Raw genomic sequence first — 17,549 nt, forward strand, 5'->3', positions numbered from 1 at the left:
GTGTTACATATTTACAAAGGCGAAATATTTAGCACATTTCAACCCCAGACAGCAGAGCACAGTGAAAGTCAATGAATTAGTATTGACTGAATTACCTCTGGAACCAGAAGCAATATAACCATTGGAAAGGTAGGATTTATTAATATGGGTGCATCACCTCCTGATATAGATATACTGCCTATGAGACTTGTGTTAGTAGATGCACTGTTTTTTTTGCTGCTCACTCAGAAATCACTGCACTGCAGTGAATGTTATAAATATTCATTAGGGGCCTAATGCTATACTCATTTAGGTCAATACAATGTTCCCAGTAACTTCCGAGGTGAAAACTGAGACTCTAAATTCTGTACTGAATCTACAGACAGGAGGATAAAATAGCAAGACTGTAGACACAGGAGTAGAAAAGCAAAGCTCAAGGCATAACGTGGGATAAATCATACCATGGCAGCTGCACATAACCAATCAGGTGGTCCCATACGAAAAGATAGGCATTTGAGAGCATAGTAGGTCTTGATGTGGTTCATCCAGGTAAATTTGTCCTTGACAGTGATGAGGTCATTTCTAAGATTAGCAATATATGCTTCTAGCATTCAGGATTTAATGAGCTTTAAAATATATTAGCTCTTTCACATGTCTATGGCCTAATATAATCATTCTTCTATCCTCACACAAAATAGTTTGTGAGATTCCTGTCGTTTTCCTTTAGCATTTGATCTGCTAAAAAAATTGGAAAATTTGACATATAAATGTACAATTTTTTTTTCAGAATCTTTTATAAAATCTATGTTGTAACATTTACAAAATATCACACAAAAATGTAAAATTGTTCTTGTTAAAGGCCTTACGGTGGAAACCTATTTATATTGGTTTGACTGAGCAGAGTTTCATGGCCAGAGTGCACGTAGTCAGTAAACCTTAACATGCTTCCCAAAACGAGGCCCATCACATTCCCTTTTAAAGTGTGTGAAAACTGAAACTGAGGCAAAGTGAAATTGGGAAACACTTCTACAGAAATAGCAGAGCTCAGTTTTAAATAATCGATCAACTACGATTCTCCTATTCTGCCATTGCTGTCATAATGTTTATGCAAATTTCCTTTCTATACACAAACCAAATATATTTGAAAATCATCTTGTTGGATTGAATTTTTATTGCTGATAATATTAACAGCATTGCATCAGATCTCATCATAGAAAGAACCTGAAGAATTCTCTGTGTTTATTGAATGTTCACTAATATTTCCTTTACAAATTCCCTTAACCTTATATTCTTCTTTATCTCCGAAGCTCAGCACCAGAGTTTACATTGACAGCATGTTTCCCAACTAGTGATAACTATATCACAGTGTAATCTTGCTACTCAGAGGTATGCAGCATTTCATTTCTTATTCCATTTCTGTTTCTCCTGTAGGGCAGGAAAAGAAAATTTCCACCTAGGGAGTTCAGCATCATTCAACATTGATGTTACTTGGCCAACAATCGTCTATACTAGGGAGACCGTATGTCAGCTACAGTTAGCACTTTCAATTTATCAATACCCACTTATGCATGTAAAGATCTCTTTTTTCTTTGTCTCTGTATACATTTCAAACACTAGAGTCAAGAACAGTAGGAAAGCAATTAAAGAGGGACATTAGTAGAAGAAACTTACGTCTTTTGTCTCCTGGGTAGTCCAAGTAGCCATGAAACTGGAATTATTAGTATCCGAAGACTGTCATTCTTTACAGAGGCAGAAACATCTTTTTCACCTTTCCTTTGCGAGGTTTGAATACTCTGCTGTCAACAGTGCAAAGAGTAATGAGATCTTCTGTTTCCTTCCAGCTATCTCTTGCCTGTGAGCAGTCCTGAAGGTTACTGTATGATTGAAATGGCTGCAGATGGAAATCCTCCTGTACAACACAGACTTTCTCTCTCATCTCAAGCATCTCAGGTGAGTTTGCAGAACATCAAAAAATATCTAGTTGCTTTCAACATTTCATCAGCATATGCACTTTAGTTATTCCCAAAGAAGAATAGGCATTCTAACTTTTTCTAAACAAGGAAATGTAATTCCTCCTCAGATTTCATTATATGTACTTAATTTCTCTTTAATACGTCTTTTCACATCAAGCATCCATAGTATTTCCATTAATTTCTTCAGTTTACCTAACTCTGAAACTTCTATTCCAACTGCCTAAAGTCCATGAAAAGGACACTGATACTGCAATAGGAAAAATAATATATTAGCAATGTCATTTAACTAGGCCATGGTGTTATTAGAAAAAATTCAGATATTGTTAAGTGGTAATTCTTGTTACTTTTTATTTCCAAGCCACACAGTTTAGTGGAGGGCAGTTATGAATCATAAGTGACTTAACCTGGTGTCAGTATTGTTGCTAGGACTTCATTTCTAAATAGTGTTGTAAAAATTACTGTCTCCATTTTGAAACTGGTATCAGAAGACTCATTCTACAAAGGCAACAGGCCAGCTTTCCCAAATCTTTTCTATTATTCTTTGTCTCCATATTTTCGCGTTTCTTTGTTATTCATTCTCTCATCACAAGATTATTTCTGCATGATACATTTTAAATGTTTTTAGACTTGGGAATTTGAACTGTGATTGACAGCTCACTTTTGTTTACTAGAAGGCAGGACAGTTAGCTGAACAGATGCTAAGCATGATGTGCATCTCACAGTATGCACTGACAGTTAGTAATAGAATTTCTACCCTATTTCTTCCCTGAGTCAGTATGTAGGTGTCTGTTCAGTCTGATATAAAGAATAAACTTGTATTAGAGATTGCTATTAGCCCAGTCAGTTGTCTGTTCATAGCTCCCAGACGATCAACCTGATGTTCCGCTGCAGAAGGTTCCTTTGTTTCTCCCTTTATGTTTCAGGTTCATAACTCTGGCAGAATGTAAAACTGACACTATTGGTAGCTTCTGCATAGAGAATTCTGGGGAAAGAACTTACCCATGAGTACCTAATTACATAGAGAAGCCAGCAATATCTTACTCATAGAAAAACTTACAGGTAGCCACCTTTGATGTCTTGCACGAAGATCATACATCAGAATATTCCTGCCCCTAATCAGAAAAATCCTTTGGTTCCTAAGAAAGTCCACAACTCTTCTCTGTTTGTTTTTTTTTTGTGGGGGCCCAGAGTTAAGTTTCAGTTCATATCACAAATGCATTTTTGAAGTGAATGTTCTGGTCATCCCCACTTACCACACTTTTGTTCACGTTGTAAAGCAATCCTGGAGTGTGCCAGCTAAATTGTTTTAGAATAAAACATGCTCTCTATGAGTGAACTTCATGTGCTGTAACCACTAATGGGTATTTCATGGCACCAAATTAATCCAGAATAACCCTTTGCATGCTAGGTAATATGAATGCTGTATCTTCATCACTATTATAATTTACTGATCTGTTCCTAATCTCCCAGAGCCCCTATCTTCTTTACAAAGTACACAAGCAAAGAAAGAAAGGAAAAAAGAAATTTCTTATCTCTAGGAGGACTAATTAATTTCTTCCCACTACCACTCAGGCTCTAAGTGAAGAAGGACATTTTCAAATTAGTATTTGAAAAGTTAAGCATGAATATTACAGAATTTAACATAATGTTAATATAATGTTATAGTACGCCTGTTATGTTATTAACAAGACTTACAAGAATTCTTCCCGTATGCATCCTTAAAATATATTCTGGTTAAGCCAGTTAAATTCAGAGCAGCACCTTTACAGAAAGAAATGTGTATTATGGTGTACTAGCATGAGTTTGAACATCTAACATATTACGATAAAATCCAACGATGAGAGAAACTGAACAGAGCCTACCAAAGTTGTTCTGTGGTACCTTGGTTCTACCCCCAAGGTCAGTACTTCTGTAAAATAAGCCAAACAATAAAAAGATTGTGTTGCAAGAGGAGCGTTGAAACCACTTTTCTTAATCATAGCCACTTTACATTCCGGTCTAATACTTTGCTTAATTCTTGTAACAGGTTCACAAGCAGTGAGAAAATGTCTGTCTGCAAACAGTACTTTCAAATCTTGCCTGTGACTATGCTGGTTTATAGCTTTGTTTGAAAGGGGATAAAGTCAAGTAATATGAAATTAATTTAACAAGTGCTGAGCTGATGTCTTTGAATTCCTTCCACAATGAAAAATCTGATTTAATTTTATCCGTGTTCTAAAATAAGTAGGGTTTTTTTTCTTTCCCTTCTAAAAGAAAGACATTGTAAGTAGAGGAATGTCTGGTGGTATTCATGCTCATTGTATCTCCAAATTTCGCTTTAAATTGTCAGCAACATAGCTTCAGAACTGATAAAAACAATACAGGAAACAAACAGCAAAGCAAAATCATACAGATATGTGAATTCCAGATAAATCAATCTGATGTTTTCCTTCTGTTTCTAGTTCTTTACAGTTGATGTCTGAATATGATAGTGAAGGGCCCCTTCACCATAAATTATCTCCTCACGTTTTACATGTGCTGTGATATATTTTTCATTCCATTGTTTAATTGCTACTTGACGAATTGGATAGGTCTCACTCTCTTTCTCGATTGATGGTATTGTAAAAATAGACACATCATAATGTGATATACTTACGGAAAAATTATGATTTTTTCAATTCTTCATAACAGGCACTTAGCAAAGGAACTTAGGAATGGTGGAATCCCATGTCGCAGTACCAGAAAGTCAGGCATCATCTTTAGGAGTGGAACAGATGATGCTAAATAAGTCATAGATCATTTATATGTGATGGTCAAGGGTTTCACTCATAGGTCAGGTAGCACAGGAAATACTATACTGAGCACTAATATAATTTGTTCAGTCCCTGTATGAAATAGTTGTGGATGTTTCTTTGGCACCTTTATAAGGATGTTCTAGGCATTTGTGGCTCTAGAATTTACTACCTAAAACTTTCTCTTTTGCCCTAGGCTTCAGTATAACGATCTGTTTTCTGTCATTCATCCAAAAAAAGTAAAATCTTTTTTCTGTATTCCATTTATTTTGGAGTCCTATAGGTCCCAGATCCTAAAGAAAAAAATCATCTTCAAGTCTACAACTTCTTCTGTGTTCCTGCACCAACTCTCAACCATGAATGTAAAACTCGTTGAATAGAATGAGGGAAGCAATCAAAAAACCTTAACATGTTCATTGCGGTGAAGGCTGGGAATCCAGTTGGTGTTTCATGGGATGTATGTTGTCTTACACATTTGAAGATGTGCAAACACCTTAAACCACTTTCATTGTATAGATTAATTTAAAAAAAAAAAAAAAAAAAAAGAAAATAATCCCTTCAGCAAGTGTCATAGTTTTTGGGCAGCTACAAGTAATGGTTATTTCCTTCATCTCTTATTATTATTCATTCATTGCTTACAGTAATATCACAAATCACATTCTGTTCTGATGATTCTCTTCTTGTTTCTGCAGATCACCTTTGGATCGATCTTCCTTGGAAATGTTCCTGTTCATGAAGCAGTTCATCGATGTGCTGGACAGATACATGGCTATAGAGGATGCATTAGGGATTTTCAAGTTAACAACAAAGAGTTGTTCATCATAGACGAGGCACTTGGAGGGAGGAATGTTGAGAACTGCAATGTTCCAATATGTGATTATCATCCATGTCGCAATGGTGGGACCTGCACTAGGTAAGAGTTACTTTTTAAATCATCCATTTATACTCTGTGGCTGGTAGGTTCTGTGTAATGAAGTAGTTACCCATCTTTTGTCCTGGTAATATTAAATAGAAAATGCGACACCTTCATGCCTAACCAGAAAGGATTTTATATGTTATTTGCTTACATGAAAAGTGATGTAAAATGTAATTACATTGCCCACAAGCATACATATTGGGCAGAATTCCTTTGCGATTAACTAGATCAGTTCCACTGCAAGGCTTGATGACTAAATCAGACTCTTTGTATGTACATACATTGTTTAGTCACATAGTTTGGACAGAAACACATAAGATCTCATTCTTCGCACTAACAACTCTGTATCTTACTGGGCCCTGTACCCTCCTCACACATCTTCATGGTGTCCTTCTGGGAACACAGCACAGGCCTTCATTTTCATGCTATGAAAATACTAGCAAGTAAGTGAGCATCTTCAGCATGCGTGAAGAAGTATTGTCAAAAAACTTTTGAAAGTTACAGTGCATCATGCTGAAAGAGAAAATGGGGTCCAGAAGAGACATAACCTAAAAGCACAGAGGATGATAGTTCAATTGAACGATGGTTCAATTGGAGCACAGCAACTTTTTAAGCCATAGTAACTTGACCATTGTCTAAGGCACTCAGCATTTAGGAACCACATTTCTGTTTAAAATTGATAGAATTTGTGAAGTAGCTGCTACATCTAGTTTAAAATTTGTACTTCATCTTCAAGGCAAATGCTGAACAGAACAGAGCTTAAAGTTCTTTTAAACCTCTGGACCACTGTGTGTTTCTTAGACTGAGAACTTGAATCAAAGTTTTGAGGTGCTGTTGACTTGTGTGTCTTGATTGATGTGAGCCTACAAAGAACACCAAACAGGTTTTTGATCTTCAAGTCTTGTTTGACTAGAGCACAAATGAAAGCAAGTCATCTTTATGAAAACATACACAATTTGCCTACCAAACTGGTGAAACTGAGTGTGTACTTGGGAGTAGCGAATCTATTTTTCCTCTGTTATTTTTCCTCTGGCTATGTCTCTGTCATTCTACTGATTGGCCTGTCATCTACTATTATGGAATATTGTTTCATTTAATGCTTGGGTCCTGAATAATTCATGACCATTGGATTTGTTCCCTGCCTTTCTGCTTTCCAACTTCTGTGGCCTCAGCCCTTTTCAGAAACACTTTTGTTCTGAAATGGGTCACTGCTCTTCTGTCCAGAGGAGTCATGGAAGGCTGTGCATGTGCAAACCAGGGATAAGCAGCTCTATAGAAGCATGATTTTAATGATTTTCTACAGCAGCCAACTGATTTTCAGGGATCACCTCCTCCAAACCCAAGAATGATTCATTCCAATTATCAGGAAATCAAGTGGCAGGAAACCTGCATGGATGAACAAGATGCTTCTGATAAAACTCAAACATCAAAAGGAAGCATACAAGAGGTAGAAGCATGGCCAGGTGACCTGGGATGAATACAGAGAAAATATTCAGTTATGAGGTTAGAAAACTCAAAGTCCATCTGGAGATCAATCTGTCAGGGGACATGCAGGGCAAAACCAAATGCTTCTGCAAGTATTCCAACAGCAAAAGGAAGACTTGGGAAAATGTGAGCTTGCTGCTGAATGGGGCAGGTTCTGGTGACAAAGGATCCAGAAAAGACTGAAATCCTCAGTGCCACCTTTGCCTTAGTCTTTATTGATGTGACTTGCCTTCAGGTATCCTATTCCTCTCAGACTGTAGAAGAAAAAGTCCGGAGCAAGGAAGACTTACACTTGATGGAGGAGAATCAGGTTAAAGAACATTTAAACCAACTGGGCATGTTTAAGTCCATGGGACCTGATGGGATTCACACACAAGTGCTGATGGAGATATCTGGTGTCATAGCAAGGTCAACCCTAGTAATCTCTGAAAGATCAAGGTGACTGGAAGAGGTTCCTGAGGAGTAGAAAACTACCTTCAGGAAGGGAAGAAGGAGGATCTGAGGAACTATAGGATGCTTCGCCTCACCTTGGTATGTGGGAAATTGACAGAGCAAATTGTCCTCGAAACTGTTTCCAAACACATGAACAACAAGAAAGTGGTTGGGAGTGGTCATCATGGATTTATGAAGGGGAAGTTGTGCTTAATCAATTTGATAACCTTCCACAATGAGATGGCTGGCTTGATTGGTGAGGGGAGAGCACTGGATTTTGATAAGTCAACTTAAGTAACACTTCTGCACTGCCTCCCATAAAATATTTAGTGACAAACTAATTAAGTACTGGCTAGGTAAGTGCACAGCAAGGTGAACTGAAAACTGGCTGAAGGGCAAGCTCAAAGAGCACAAAGGATTAGCGACCTAAATTCCAGCTGGAGACCAGTCACTAGCAGAGTACCCAAGTCTCAATATTGGATCCAATGCTGTTTGTCTTTGAGCTGTAAGATGGGACATAGTGAACCCCAGAAACAAGGGTTAAATACAAAGAAAGGAGGAGTGATTGGTGCACCAGATGGGTCCACTGCCTTTCAGAGGGACCTCAACAGGCTGGAGAAATGCGCCAACCGGCATCTTATATTGTTCAACAACGGGAAATGCAAAGTCTTGCACTTGTGGTGGAGTAACACCAGGCACCAGTATAGACTGGGGACTGACTGGCTGTAAAGCAGATTTGCAGACAAGCACTTGTCAGTTCCAGTGGACGACTAGTTGACCATGAGTCAGCAATGAACCTTAGTGACAAGGAAAGACAACAGCATCCTGTGCTGCATTAGAAAGAGAGAGTGGGTCACAGGAGGTCATTCTTTCCCTCTTTTCTCACCTGATTTGCTGATTTTCATACATATGTACATACATTCTTCACTCAGCTCACAAACTGTCCATACTCAGCAAGCTTCACCTTGATAGGAAAATCTAGATGCCATATTTCACATCCAAGTTTTGCAGCTCTGATTTAATACTGTTCAGTTGGCAGAATAGAATTCGCTTTCTCAGAGACTGATCATTCTTCTTATCTGTCAACACTGCCAACAAAAACTATCACAACAGATTATGTCTCAGGATTTGGAGATGTCACTTGGATAGGTAGTGGTCTTTAGAGGAGCAATTCCTGAATCCTAAATTCCTAAAGCTTCATTGTGTCCACAGTGTGTACAACATTCTCTTTCCTGGAGAGTTAAACATATATGTGAGAACAGATTGCTGCATCACTGTATAACATGTAATCAATCAAATCACTTCTGCTTTGCTGAGAAGTGTGACGGATCTAAAATATTCATTTCTTGAGAAGTTGTCTACCTATCTGCATCAATTTCTTTGTAGAAGATGCAAAGAGAATGGCAGGTTGGGATGTAAATTTGCCTGTGCTAATGGCAATTTTTCAGGACTACTGGCAGGCATTTTACCCAGACTCTGCCTGACAGAATGCCAGGGTCAGAAATCCCCTTGAGGAATGCTTCAGTTTGCTGTATACTGGTTCCGTTTTCCACATATTTGAGCAGATTGAGGAGATATGGGGAAACGGTGACTTGTATACCTCCTGATCAGCCTTGGCAGATCTCGCTCCACAACCTCTTTCATCTGGACCTGGACACTCTACCAAGTTTGTTCCTCTGCATCTGTTGTCTTAAGACCTGAGTCCAGTGCTTCAGTGGGTGAAGCATTTTCTGAAAGGAATGATAAGAGATTCTGAGCTATAGACTTTTCCTGTACTTCTTTCCAGGCAGTGTCTGCTAATATTAGGGATCTATTTAGCAAATACCCATACTGGTTCAAACTCTATTCAGGAAATGGACCAGTTTTAAGTGTGTTGGGCTTCTCATAAACTTGTTCCTTCAGTGCTTTGGTTACAAACCTCTGTTAGTACCTCTTGTAGCTGGAATATATGAGTTTCTCCGCTTGCTCCACTTTAATTTACTGGTAGCTTTATCCTAGCAACTATTTGATTAATTGCTTGGTCATCAATCTGTCATACCAACTTGGTTCACACCATATCATGTGTAGAGAAGGAGAATTGAAAAGCCAGAGGTGAACATTTTGTGTATAGTTTATTGGGAAAATTTTCCAAGCTTCAGTTTCAGTGTTCAAGTGCTGCATGTGGACTATGCAACTGTGTTATCTTCAGATAATGAGTTTATATTCATAGGACTGCAGCCAATAAGAGCCATAAGTAATCTATAGTGTTAAAAATATTCCCATCTACACCATTAATTGTCCATTTGCATATTTATTACTGTAAACAACTTAGCTGCATTTAAAAAAAAAATCAGATGAATCAAGCAACAATTTGATCATTCATATAAAACTATTATTGACTTCTTTAAAATTTTTGCCGGTTGTTTCAATTACACTGTTCAGCAGAAAAAAAAAAAAAAAATCATCGCATGTTATTCTTCAGGTGCTTGGCAACTAATTAGAGTTTTTGCTTCTGAAAGACCGTGAAGTATTAAATAACAAATATCTCAGCCATATTTTATAATGAGTACTGGAGCTTGTCAACACATACTGCTGGGCATAGACAGGTGTGTTTCATAAAACACATTTTATACAGTCATTCTCAAAACAAAGTTGCTTGCCTTTTCTCATCATCAGAGTACAAAAATACTATTGTAGTGTTCATCCTATTAATTACAATAATTATGCAGACGAAATTTGTTTGACAGAGAAAAAATGGGGATTTTTCTATTTTTGGTAGCAAGAGACAGGGATTAGTATGAGCCTAGTTTCCAGATACAAAATTTCAGGATTCAGCAGGGGCCAGCAGGTTCCTGTGGTCCAGTTATTGGTTGCATCAGATGTTCCCAAGGGCACATCCCTGGAGACAGTGATAGGCTGAGGCTGGGCTGAGATAGTGGTCCACTGGTGGGGGAACAGGATCAAGCCCAGTGAGGCGAACCAGGGACAGACATAGCCCTGAGACGGCCAGGCAGGACCATGTTGATGGGGACGGGCTGCACCATGACCCTGCACAACCACCATTTTGTTATCAAACTACTGAATGTACCATACTGTGGAATTGGAAATCTCTAGTTATCTTCATTCTTTTTAAGTTAAGGTCTGCTCCACTTTCATTTAAAAAAAAAAGTGTTATCTAGGTTCCATTTATATTTTGACTACAACATCTGCCTGTGTATAGGTGTCATGGTTTAACTCCAGCCAGCAACTAGGCACCACACAGCTACTCGCTCATTCCAGGCCAGTTAGGATCACGGAGAAAATTGGAAGGGCAAAAGTGCAAAAACTCATGAGTTGAGACAAAGACAGTTTAATAGGTAAAGCAAAGGCCACATGCACAAGCAAAGCAAAACAAGGAACTCGTTAAGCACTTCCCATCAGCAGACAGGTGTTCAGCCATCTCCAGTAAAACAGGGCTCCATCACACGTAATGGTGACTTGGGAAGACAAATGCCATAACTCCAAATGTGTCCCCCCCTTCCTTCTTCTTCCCCCAGCTGTATATGCTGAGCATGATGTCATATGACATGGGAGAGCCCTTCCGTCAGTTGGGGTCAGCTATCCTGACTGTGTCCCCTCCCAACTTCCTGCGCACCCCCAGCCTCCTCACTGTGGGGTGGTGTGAGAAAAAGCCTTGACTCTGTGTAAGCACTGCTCAGCAGTAACTAAAGTATCCCTGTGTTATATCAACACTGTTTTCAGCACAAATCCAAAATACAGCCCCATATCAGATACTGTGAAGAAAATTAACTCTATCCCAGCCAAACCCAGCACAAGAGGAGAACAGGCATTATGTTTCCAGAGTATTTAAACATATGTTGTACCAGAGGAGCGGTTCAGTACAAATCCAAATTTCTAATTCTTTAAATAGCCATTATTTTATTAGTTTTTAAAAACAAATTACTGTCTGTCCTATGTAAATGCTCGATTGTTTTTAGAAGTAATTTGCAAGTTCATTAGCTCTTTTACTGCATTTTAAAACCATGCTGATGTAGAATTTCAGAGACTGGTTAATTTCAGAGGAAAAAAGATGACAACTATTCAGTAAATTTAGGGTTTGAGTGTCATATACTTGCATGAATAATTTTGTGAATTCAAAGCTCATTCAAAGTATGTGTTTGAAAAGGGCATTGAAAGATTAACCTGAGGAGCTCTTAATATTCTGTGTGCCCCCCTGATCATATGAGCCAGATGTTGTAAACCAAGTTTAGTGTTACTTAAGAAGACACATCTGTGTATGGGAAATCAACTCGTAAAATTACTCCACCAATGATTTGACAATTATGTCAGACACTACACTAGTAGTAGTTGATTAATACATTTGTTTTAAATTGTGTAAAGACTCAAGAAAATGTAAACATAGACAAGCTTAGCTTTTATAGTGCAGAGTACAATCTCAAAGTTAATTGCTCCCACAAACAATCATGTTTGCAGTGTCTCAAACTATTCTCACAGTGATTATTCTTACCGTTGTTGTTCCCCGTGTAATGGTGCAGCAGATGTGTTTGTTAATGTTAATCAATTAACCAAGACTGTAAAATCAAACTCAATTAGCAATAAATTTCAATAGAGAGACACTTACCTTCAGATTTCAACCACCATGAATGCTGTAATCACCAAAATACACAAGGAATGTAATATTTCAATTTTCATCCCTTGATAATGTAAGAAGTATCTTCCTAGATATGTACATCTCATTTGGACAGTACCTTTTTAATCATAAACAGGAAAAATCGTATTTTTAAATCATATTTCAGGAGCTAACAATTTTCTGCATGCTGGGGCATCATGCAATTTTTTCTTAAGTCTTAAAGAACTCATCACCAAACAAAAAATTCCATCCAAACTGTTTCCTAAAGTCCACCTGGTAGGGTTTTGAATGCCTTTTTTTTAGTTATGAGTTCTAAGTTAGCTTTCTTGCGAGTTAAAGAACATTTTAAAGGAGCTTGGTTAAGTGATAGAATTGCATGTGTTGCAGATACTGAGGAGACCAGGTGAAATGACAAGAAATTTTGTAGTCCCTTTTCAGTATATATCTTCAATGTTAATTAAAATTAAAATATGAACATGGTTGTTTTTAGGGAAAAAAAAAAAAAAAAAAAGAGCTCAAATTGTAGACTTTGGAGACATTAAAATGCTCTTTTCAGCTTTTTTCTACATCTCATTTTCCATTTCAAAGGGTAGTCATGGTTAAACTTTCCCAGATCACATGTAAGAAATACTTTTTGTGCTTCCTTGTGCCCATAAGCCAAAAATGCATGTCATGTCAGGTTTTGGCTGAATGTATCTATCTAAGGATAGGCTTTCATGCCCTTATTGATGCTTTTCTCACATTTCTAGAGCGGAGCTGCGGTTTGCTTCCAGCTCACAAAAATCTGATCTGTGTGTTTCTTGAACTAACGATAAACTTGTTACATGAGAATGAGTAAATGCCCATTTTCAAACCAAGGAGTACTAAAGCACCTCCCAAAACTAGTAACATCATTGCAGGCCAAATTTTTAGGATTGTTCATGGATTTCCTACCATTCAGATGTAGGTGTTTCTGGGTAAGCAAAAGCTAGTCAGAAGTAGCAGAATTGATCATACATCAAGGAGCTTCTATTAGATTTGTTTTATAGACTGAGACTCACGCCAACATATTATCTATAATATCAGTTTGTTGGGTTTATTACAAATCTAAATCCTAGTTAACTTCATCAAGATCCCTATTAAGTCCAGAACTAATTCTTCAAGTTCCACTGTATTCAAGTCTTGCAGAAATACGAACCAAACTAAATGGATTAAGTTTCATTTTAGTTTATTTACAAAGGAAAAAGATTTCCAGATCGTATTTGTGTATTCTCACACCTTTTGAGAATTTGCTCCATATGCATTTAGGTGATATCAATTTGTATGAAGAAGATAACCTGTTTCCTTTTAAATGGCTGGGGTTTGGTCAGATCTGTCAATATTAAAGATGGTTACATGTTTTACAACTCCAGAAACTGATGGTATTATTATTATGATTCATGCTTACACACATTATTATTTAAGAAGACTAGTGTGTAGGCTTGGATTTTTTGGATCCTGTACTTTTAATGAGATTAGGTAGCTAGTATGGCTGGAGTTTGGTACTTATGAAAGAGACTCACATTTGGAAATCCATTGTTTTTTCCAATGCTTCAAAGTCAGCTTTGGTGAAGAAAATAATTCATTTAAATTTATTTCCAAACTTTTCTTTTTCTGGCAGAGAGATTATTCATTGTTTCATGATCTTAAGAAAAAATAATGCCATTCTTACTAAAAAAAATCTTTCACATCTTTGAGGAGTATGAAATATGGTACCATTGAGCTTCATGGAATGACCAAAATCCTGTTGTACATGCATTTGTTACATCATGATTTCACAGAAAATTCAAGTAAGCAAAAGAGAAAATTTAATCTCAAATTTTCCTAACACTAGCTATTAACAGATAGAGAATTCATTTACCCAGTTTGATCTTTCTGATAAAAGGAATTGGATTCGGCTTCAGCCCCATATGAAAACTCTGCATACTTCTTTTCTGAATTAAATCTGCATTTCTCCTACCTTAGTTTTCCTTAAAGCAGAAACAGAAAACAAAAATTTTAACCCCAGCTTCTTGCCCTTGAAGTTTAGATAGTAAACTGCTCTATTCCATAGTTGTATTAGGATATCTATTTCAAGACTGAATCACTTAAACTAGATGTGTCTCACTCAGCATCAGAAATAGATTCCCATTTTATCATACTTTATTACTTGAGCATTATAATCCTCAGATTATAGTAGTATGGAGAAGAGATTTGACAAAGAAATCAAAGCTGTGTTCCATGAAGCTGGCAGTGTTAAGAGTTGATATTTTAGATTTTTGACAAAACATCTGTAAATCCCCAGGAAATTGTGCAACGGCAACTTATGAGGAGATCGCAAAATACAAACGCATTAATAGCGTTGGATATACTGTACTAGACAGCTGTTCTTTTTAGTTAAGCATTTAAAATATGCAACTTCTTTACTAATGAATAAATTGTGGTACACTCCAGAATTTGTTTCCTTCAGAACACCATTTTATCACAGAACTATTGTTGAAATAAGAAATTCTGGCAATTGAAAAATAATCCAAGCAAACAGGTTAGAAGAAGTGATGTTCAAACAGTAAACCTTTGTCTGTTTTTAATTTAGGCAGTATAGTGGTGGTTGTATTAAAAATATCTATGGAAAAATCGATTTTTTACGTTCTTAGAGCCTCAGATGTAATATTTGATTAGTGTGAAAAGTAACATGCTGAAAACAGAGCATGCTGGAAAATCAAGGATCCAAATGTAAATAGGACTTCAGATTCCTGACTGTTTAAATAACATGCAAGCTGTGCACAAAATTTGTTAAACGTTATGTTTATACATCATCTCAATTCAATTCTACTTAAATCAGAGAAGCTGCCATGGCTAAATTTTGCTGTGGGTATTGAACCACTAATAAGCGCTATTCTAACTCCAGTCATCTTAGAATGTTTTGACTCAATTCCCAGAAATGCTATGTAACATTATTTTTGAGAATTACAGCACAACCAAATCAGCATTTGTGATAGCTTTGATTCCAGAATGGGTATCTTATTTGGAGTAGCTTTAAAAAAAAATCTCAGCAAAATGAAGAGAATACTATCTTTATTCAAGGTCAGTGAGATATTTAAGTGTCTATAGAAACACTCAAAATACTGTTCATAAATATATGTCCAACTGGAGAAGTAGTGCACAGATTCTTAATGAGAATTTCATTCCTCTATAAATCCAGACAAACAGTATAATTACTACTATTTGTTATAAGTTGTACCATATGTAGCAGGTGTACGAAAAATTATAAATTTGTCATATTCTTTGTACTAATGTTTTTCCAAAATTCCACAAAGGTAATCATTTCAGTGAAACGTGCAATTTTTCTGTAAGGATCCATTATATGCCCTAGCTGTTTACTGTAAGTTATCACAATAAAATTACAAGACAGGTGCTGCAGAAGATAAATAATGCACTATCTATAATATATAGAATCATAGAATCATAGAATCATAGAATCATAGAATCATAGAATCATAAAATCATAGAATCATAGAACAGTTTCAGTTGGAAGAGACTTTCAAGATCATAGAGTCCAACCTCTGCCCTACCTCTACCAACACCACTAAACCATGTCCCTAAGTACGACATCTACTGTCTCTTAAACACCTCCAGGGATGGTGACTCCACCACCTCCCTGGGCAGGCTGTTCCTATGCTTGAAAACACTTTCAGTAAAGAAATCCTCCCTAATATCCAGCCTGAACCTCCCCTGGTGCAGCTGAAGGCCATTTCCCCTTGTTCTATCCCTTGTTACTAGGGAGAACAGACCGACCCCCACCTCGCTACAACTTCCTTTCAGGTAGTTGTAGAGAGTGATAAGGTCTCCCCTCAGCCTTCTCTTCTCCAGGCTGAACAGCCCCAGATCCCTCAGCCGTTCCTCATACGAGACATGCTCCAAATCCTTCACTAGCTTGGCAGCCCGCCTCTATACCCTCTCCAGCACCTCAATGTCCTTCTTGTAGAGAGGGGCCCAAAACTGCACACAGTACTCAAGGTGTGGCCTCACCAAAGCTGAGTACAGGGGAATGATCACCTCCCTGCTCCTGCTGACAACACTATTCCTGATACAGGCCATATGTTAGAACATTTATTCCTTTTAGTTAACCTAATATGTGCACCTACCTCCTAGTGATGCGTTCCTACACTTCAAGCAATGAAAATTACATAAGGGAGAAAAAAATATGAAACTTCAATCCTGACTAGCATGGTTGACTGGAGATTGAGTGGATGAGAACATAATTGTTCTGAATTCCTGTTTTGAGGATCTTATCATTGAAAAGAAGAGTGAAGTTTGTCTGAGGTCACATAACAGAACAGATTTGATTATGGTTTGGGGAAACCTTCACCTTTAGTATCTTGTTGAATTTGAGAACATGCTTAATATTCAAACAGAATTTGGGAAGTCTGGAGATGAGATATCATCTTGATACAGAAGGTTAACCTGTCACTAAAATTTGCTTTTGTTACTCTGTCTGTTTCCCAGTAACAGCATTTATTTACGTTTGCTTTTTAGAAAGATAGGAAAAGGGAATTTTTTTACCAGTAACCCTTGTTTTTTGATTTAGTAAAACCAGCCAATTTTGTGATCATGTGTGCAAATAAATGCAGAGTGGTACCTACATAGTTGTGGGAATTTCATGCTGTGTGTGCATGCATATAATGGATTTAGATCGGGCTTCTTTTAGCTAGTCAAAAGGTAGTTTTAGGGAGGAGAAAGACAGAATGTCACACCTGTACCCAGATTATCCTTAGGTGTCTAGCTGACTATTCAAGGGCAAAGGCAACCTCATTAGTCCTTCGCTTTTTTCTCACTGCCCGTTGTCATGGATCAATACTTGCAGTGCTTGTACCGTCTTACCCACAACGGGCTCCGGTTATCTCACATTAAATATCAGTCTCATATGTTGTAAAGGATGGAATATTTTTTTTACTAGGGAAGACTTATTGAAGTTGTGTATTACTCTTAAGGGGAGTATAGGAGATCAATATGTTATTCATAAAGAATCCAGAGATTTAAGAATTATCTGGTGTCCTGGTAGAGAATTAGTGCATCCTTCTTCAAAAAAACACTGTCTTGGACAAAAATATGTATGAAGAAACAGCTCTTGAAGACTGGTTCTCTGTAACCTGTAATAACTTAGGAGATATGAAGATAAAAGGACCCTGGAACCACAGAAATCCATTTGTCCTTCGCCAGGACCCTCTTCAGGTTACCTCAAATCATAGTAGAAGAGGTCAGCATTGGCATCTTCCATAATCTGTGGAGGCATCTAGCATTGCTGTAGACTAGTTGTGGAACCATAAAAATCATTTCACAGCAGCACCTTGAAAGCTGATGTCATCATTTTCAGTAATAGTTAACTA

General features: G+C 37.4%; 1 protein-coding gene across 1 annotated transcript in view; it reads left to right on the forward strand.

The window, feature by feature from the left end:
• Positions 1–1,866: 1,866 nt before the first annotated feature.
• The window catches only part of EYS (EGF-like photoreceptor maintenance factor), a 120,074-nt gene continuing 104,391 nt past the window's right edge, over positions 1,867–17,549 (forward strand). Inside the window, exons 1-2 of the mRNA XM_086460467.1 lie at positions 1,867–1,929; positions 5,416–5,636. Of these exons, the coding sequence (XP_086316593.1) occupies positions 1,867–1,929; positions 5,416–5,636 (284 nt within the window). The remainder of the gene's footprint in view (positions 1,930–5,415; positions 5,637–17,549) is intronic.

The sequence above is a fragment of the Leptosomus discolor genome, chromosome 2 (genome assembly GCF_034619465.1).
Source record: "Leptosomus discolor isolate bLepDis1 chromosome 2, bLepDis1.hap2, whole genome shotgun sequence".
Classification (NCBI taxonomy): Eukaryota; Metazoa; Chordata; class Aves; order Leptosomiformes; family Leptosomidae; genus Leptosomus; species Leptosomus discolor.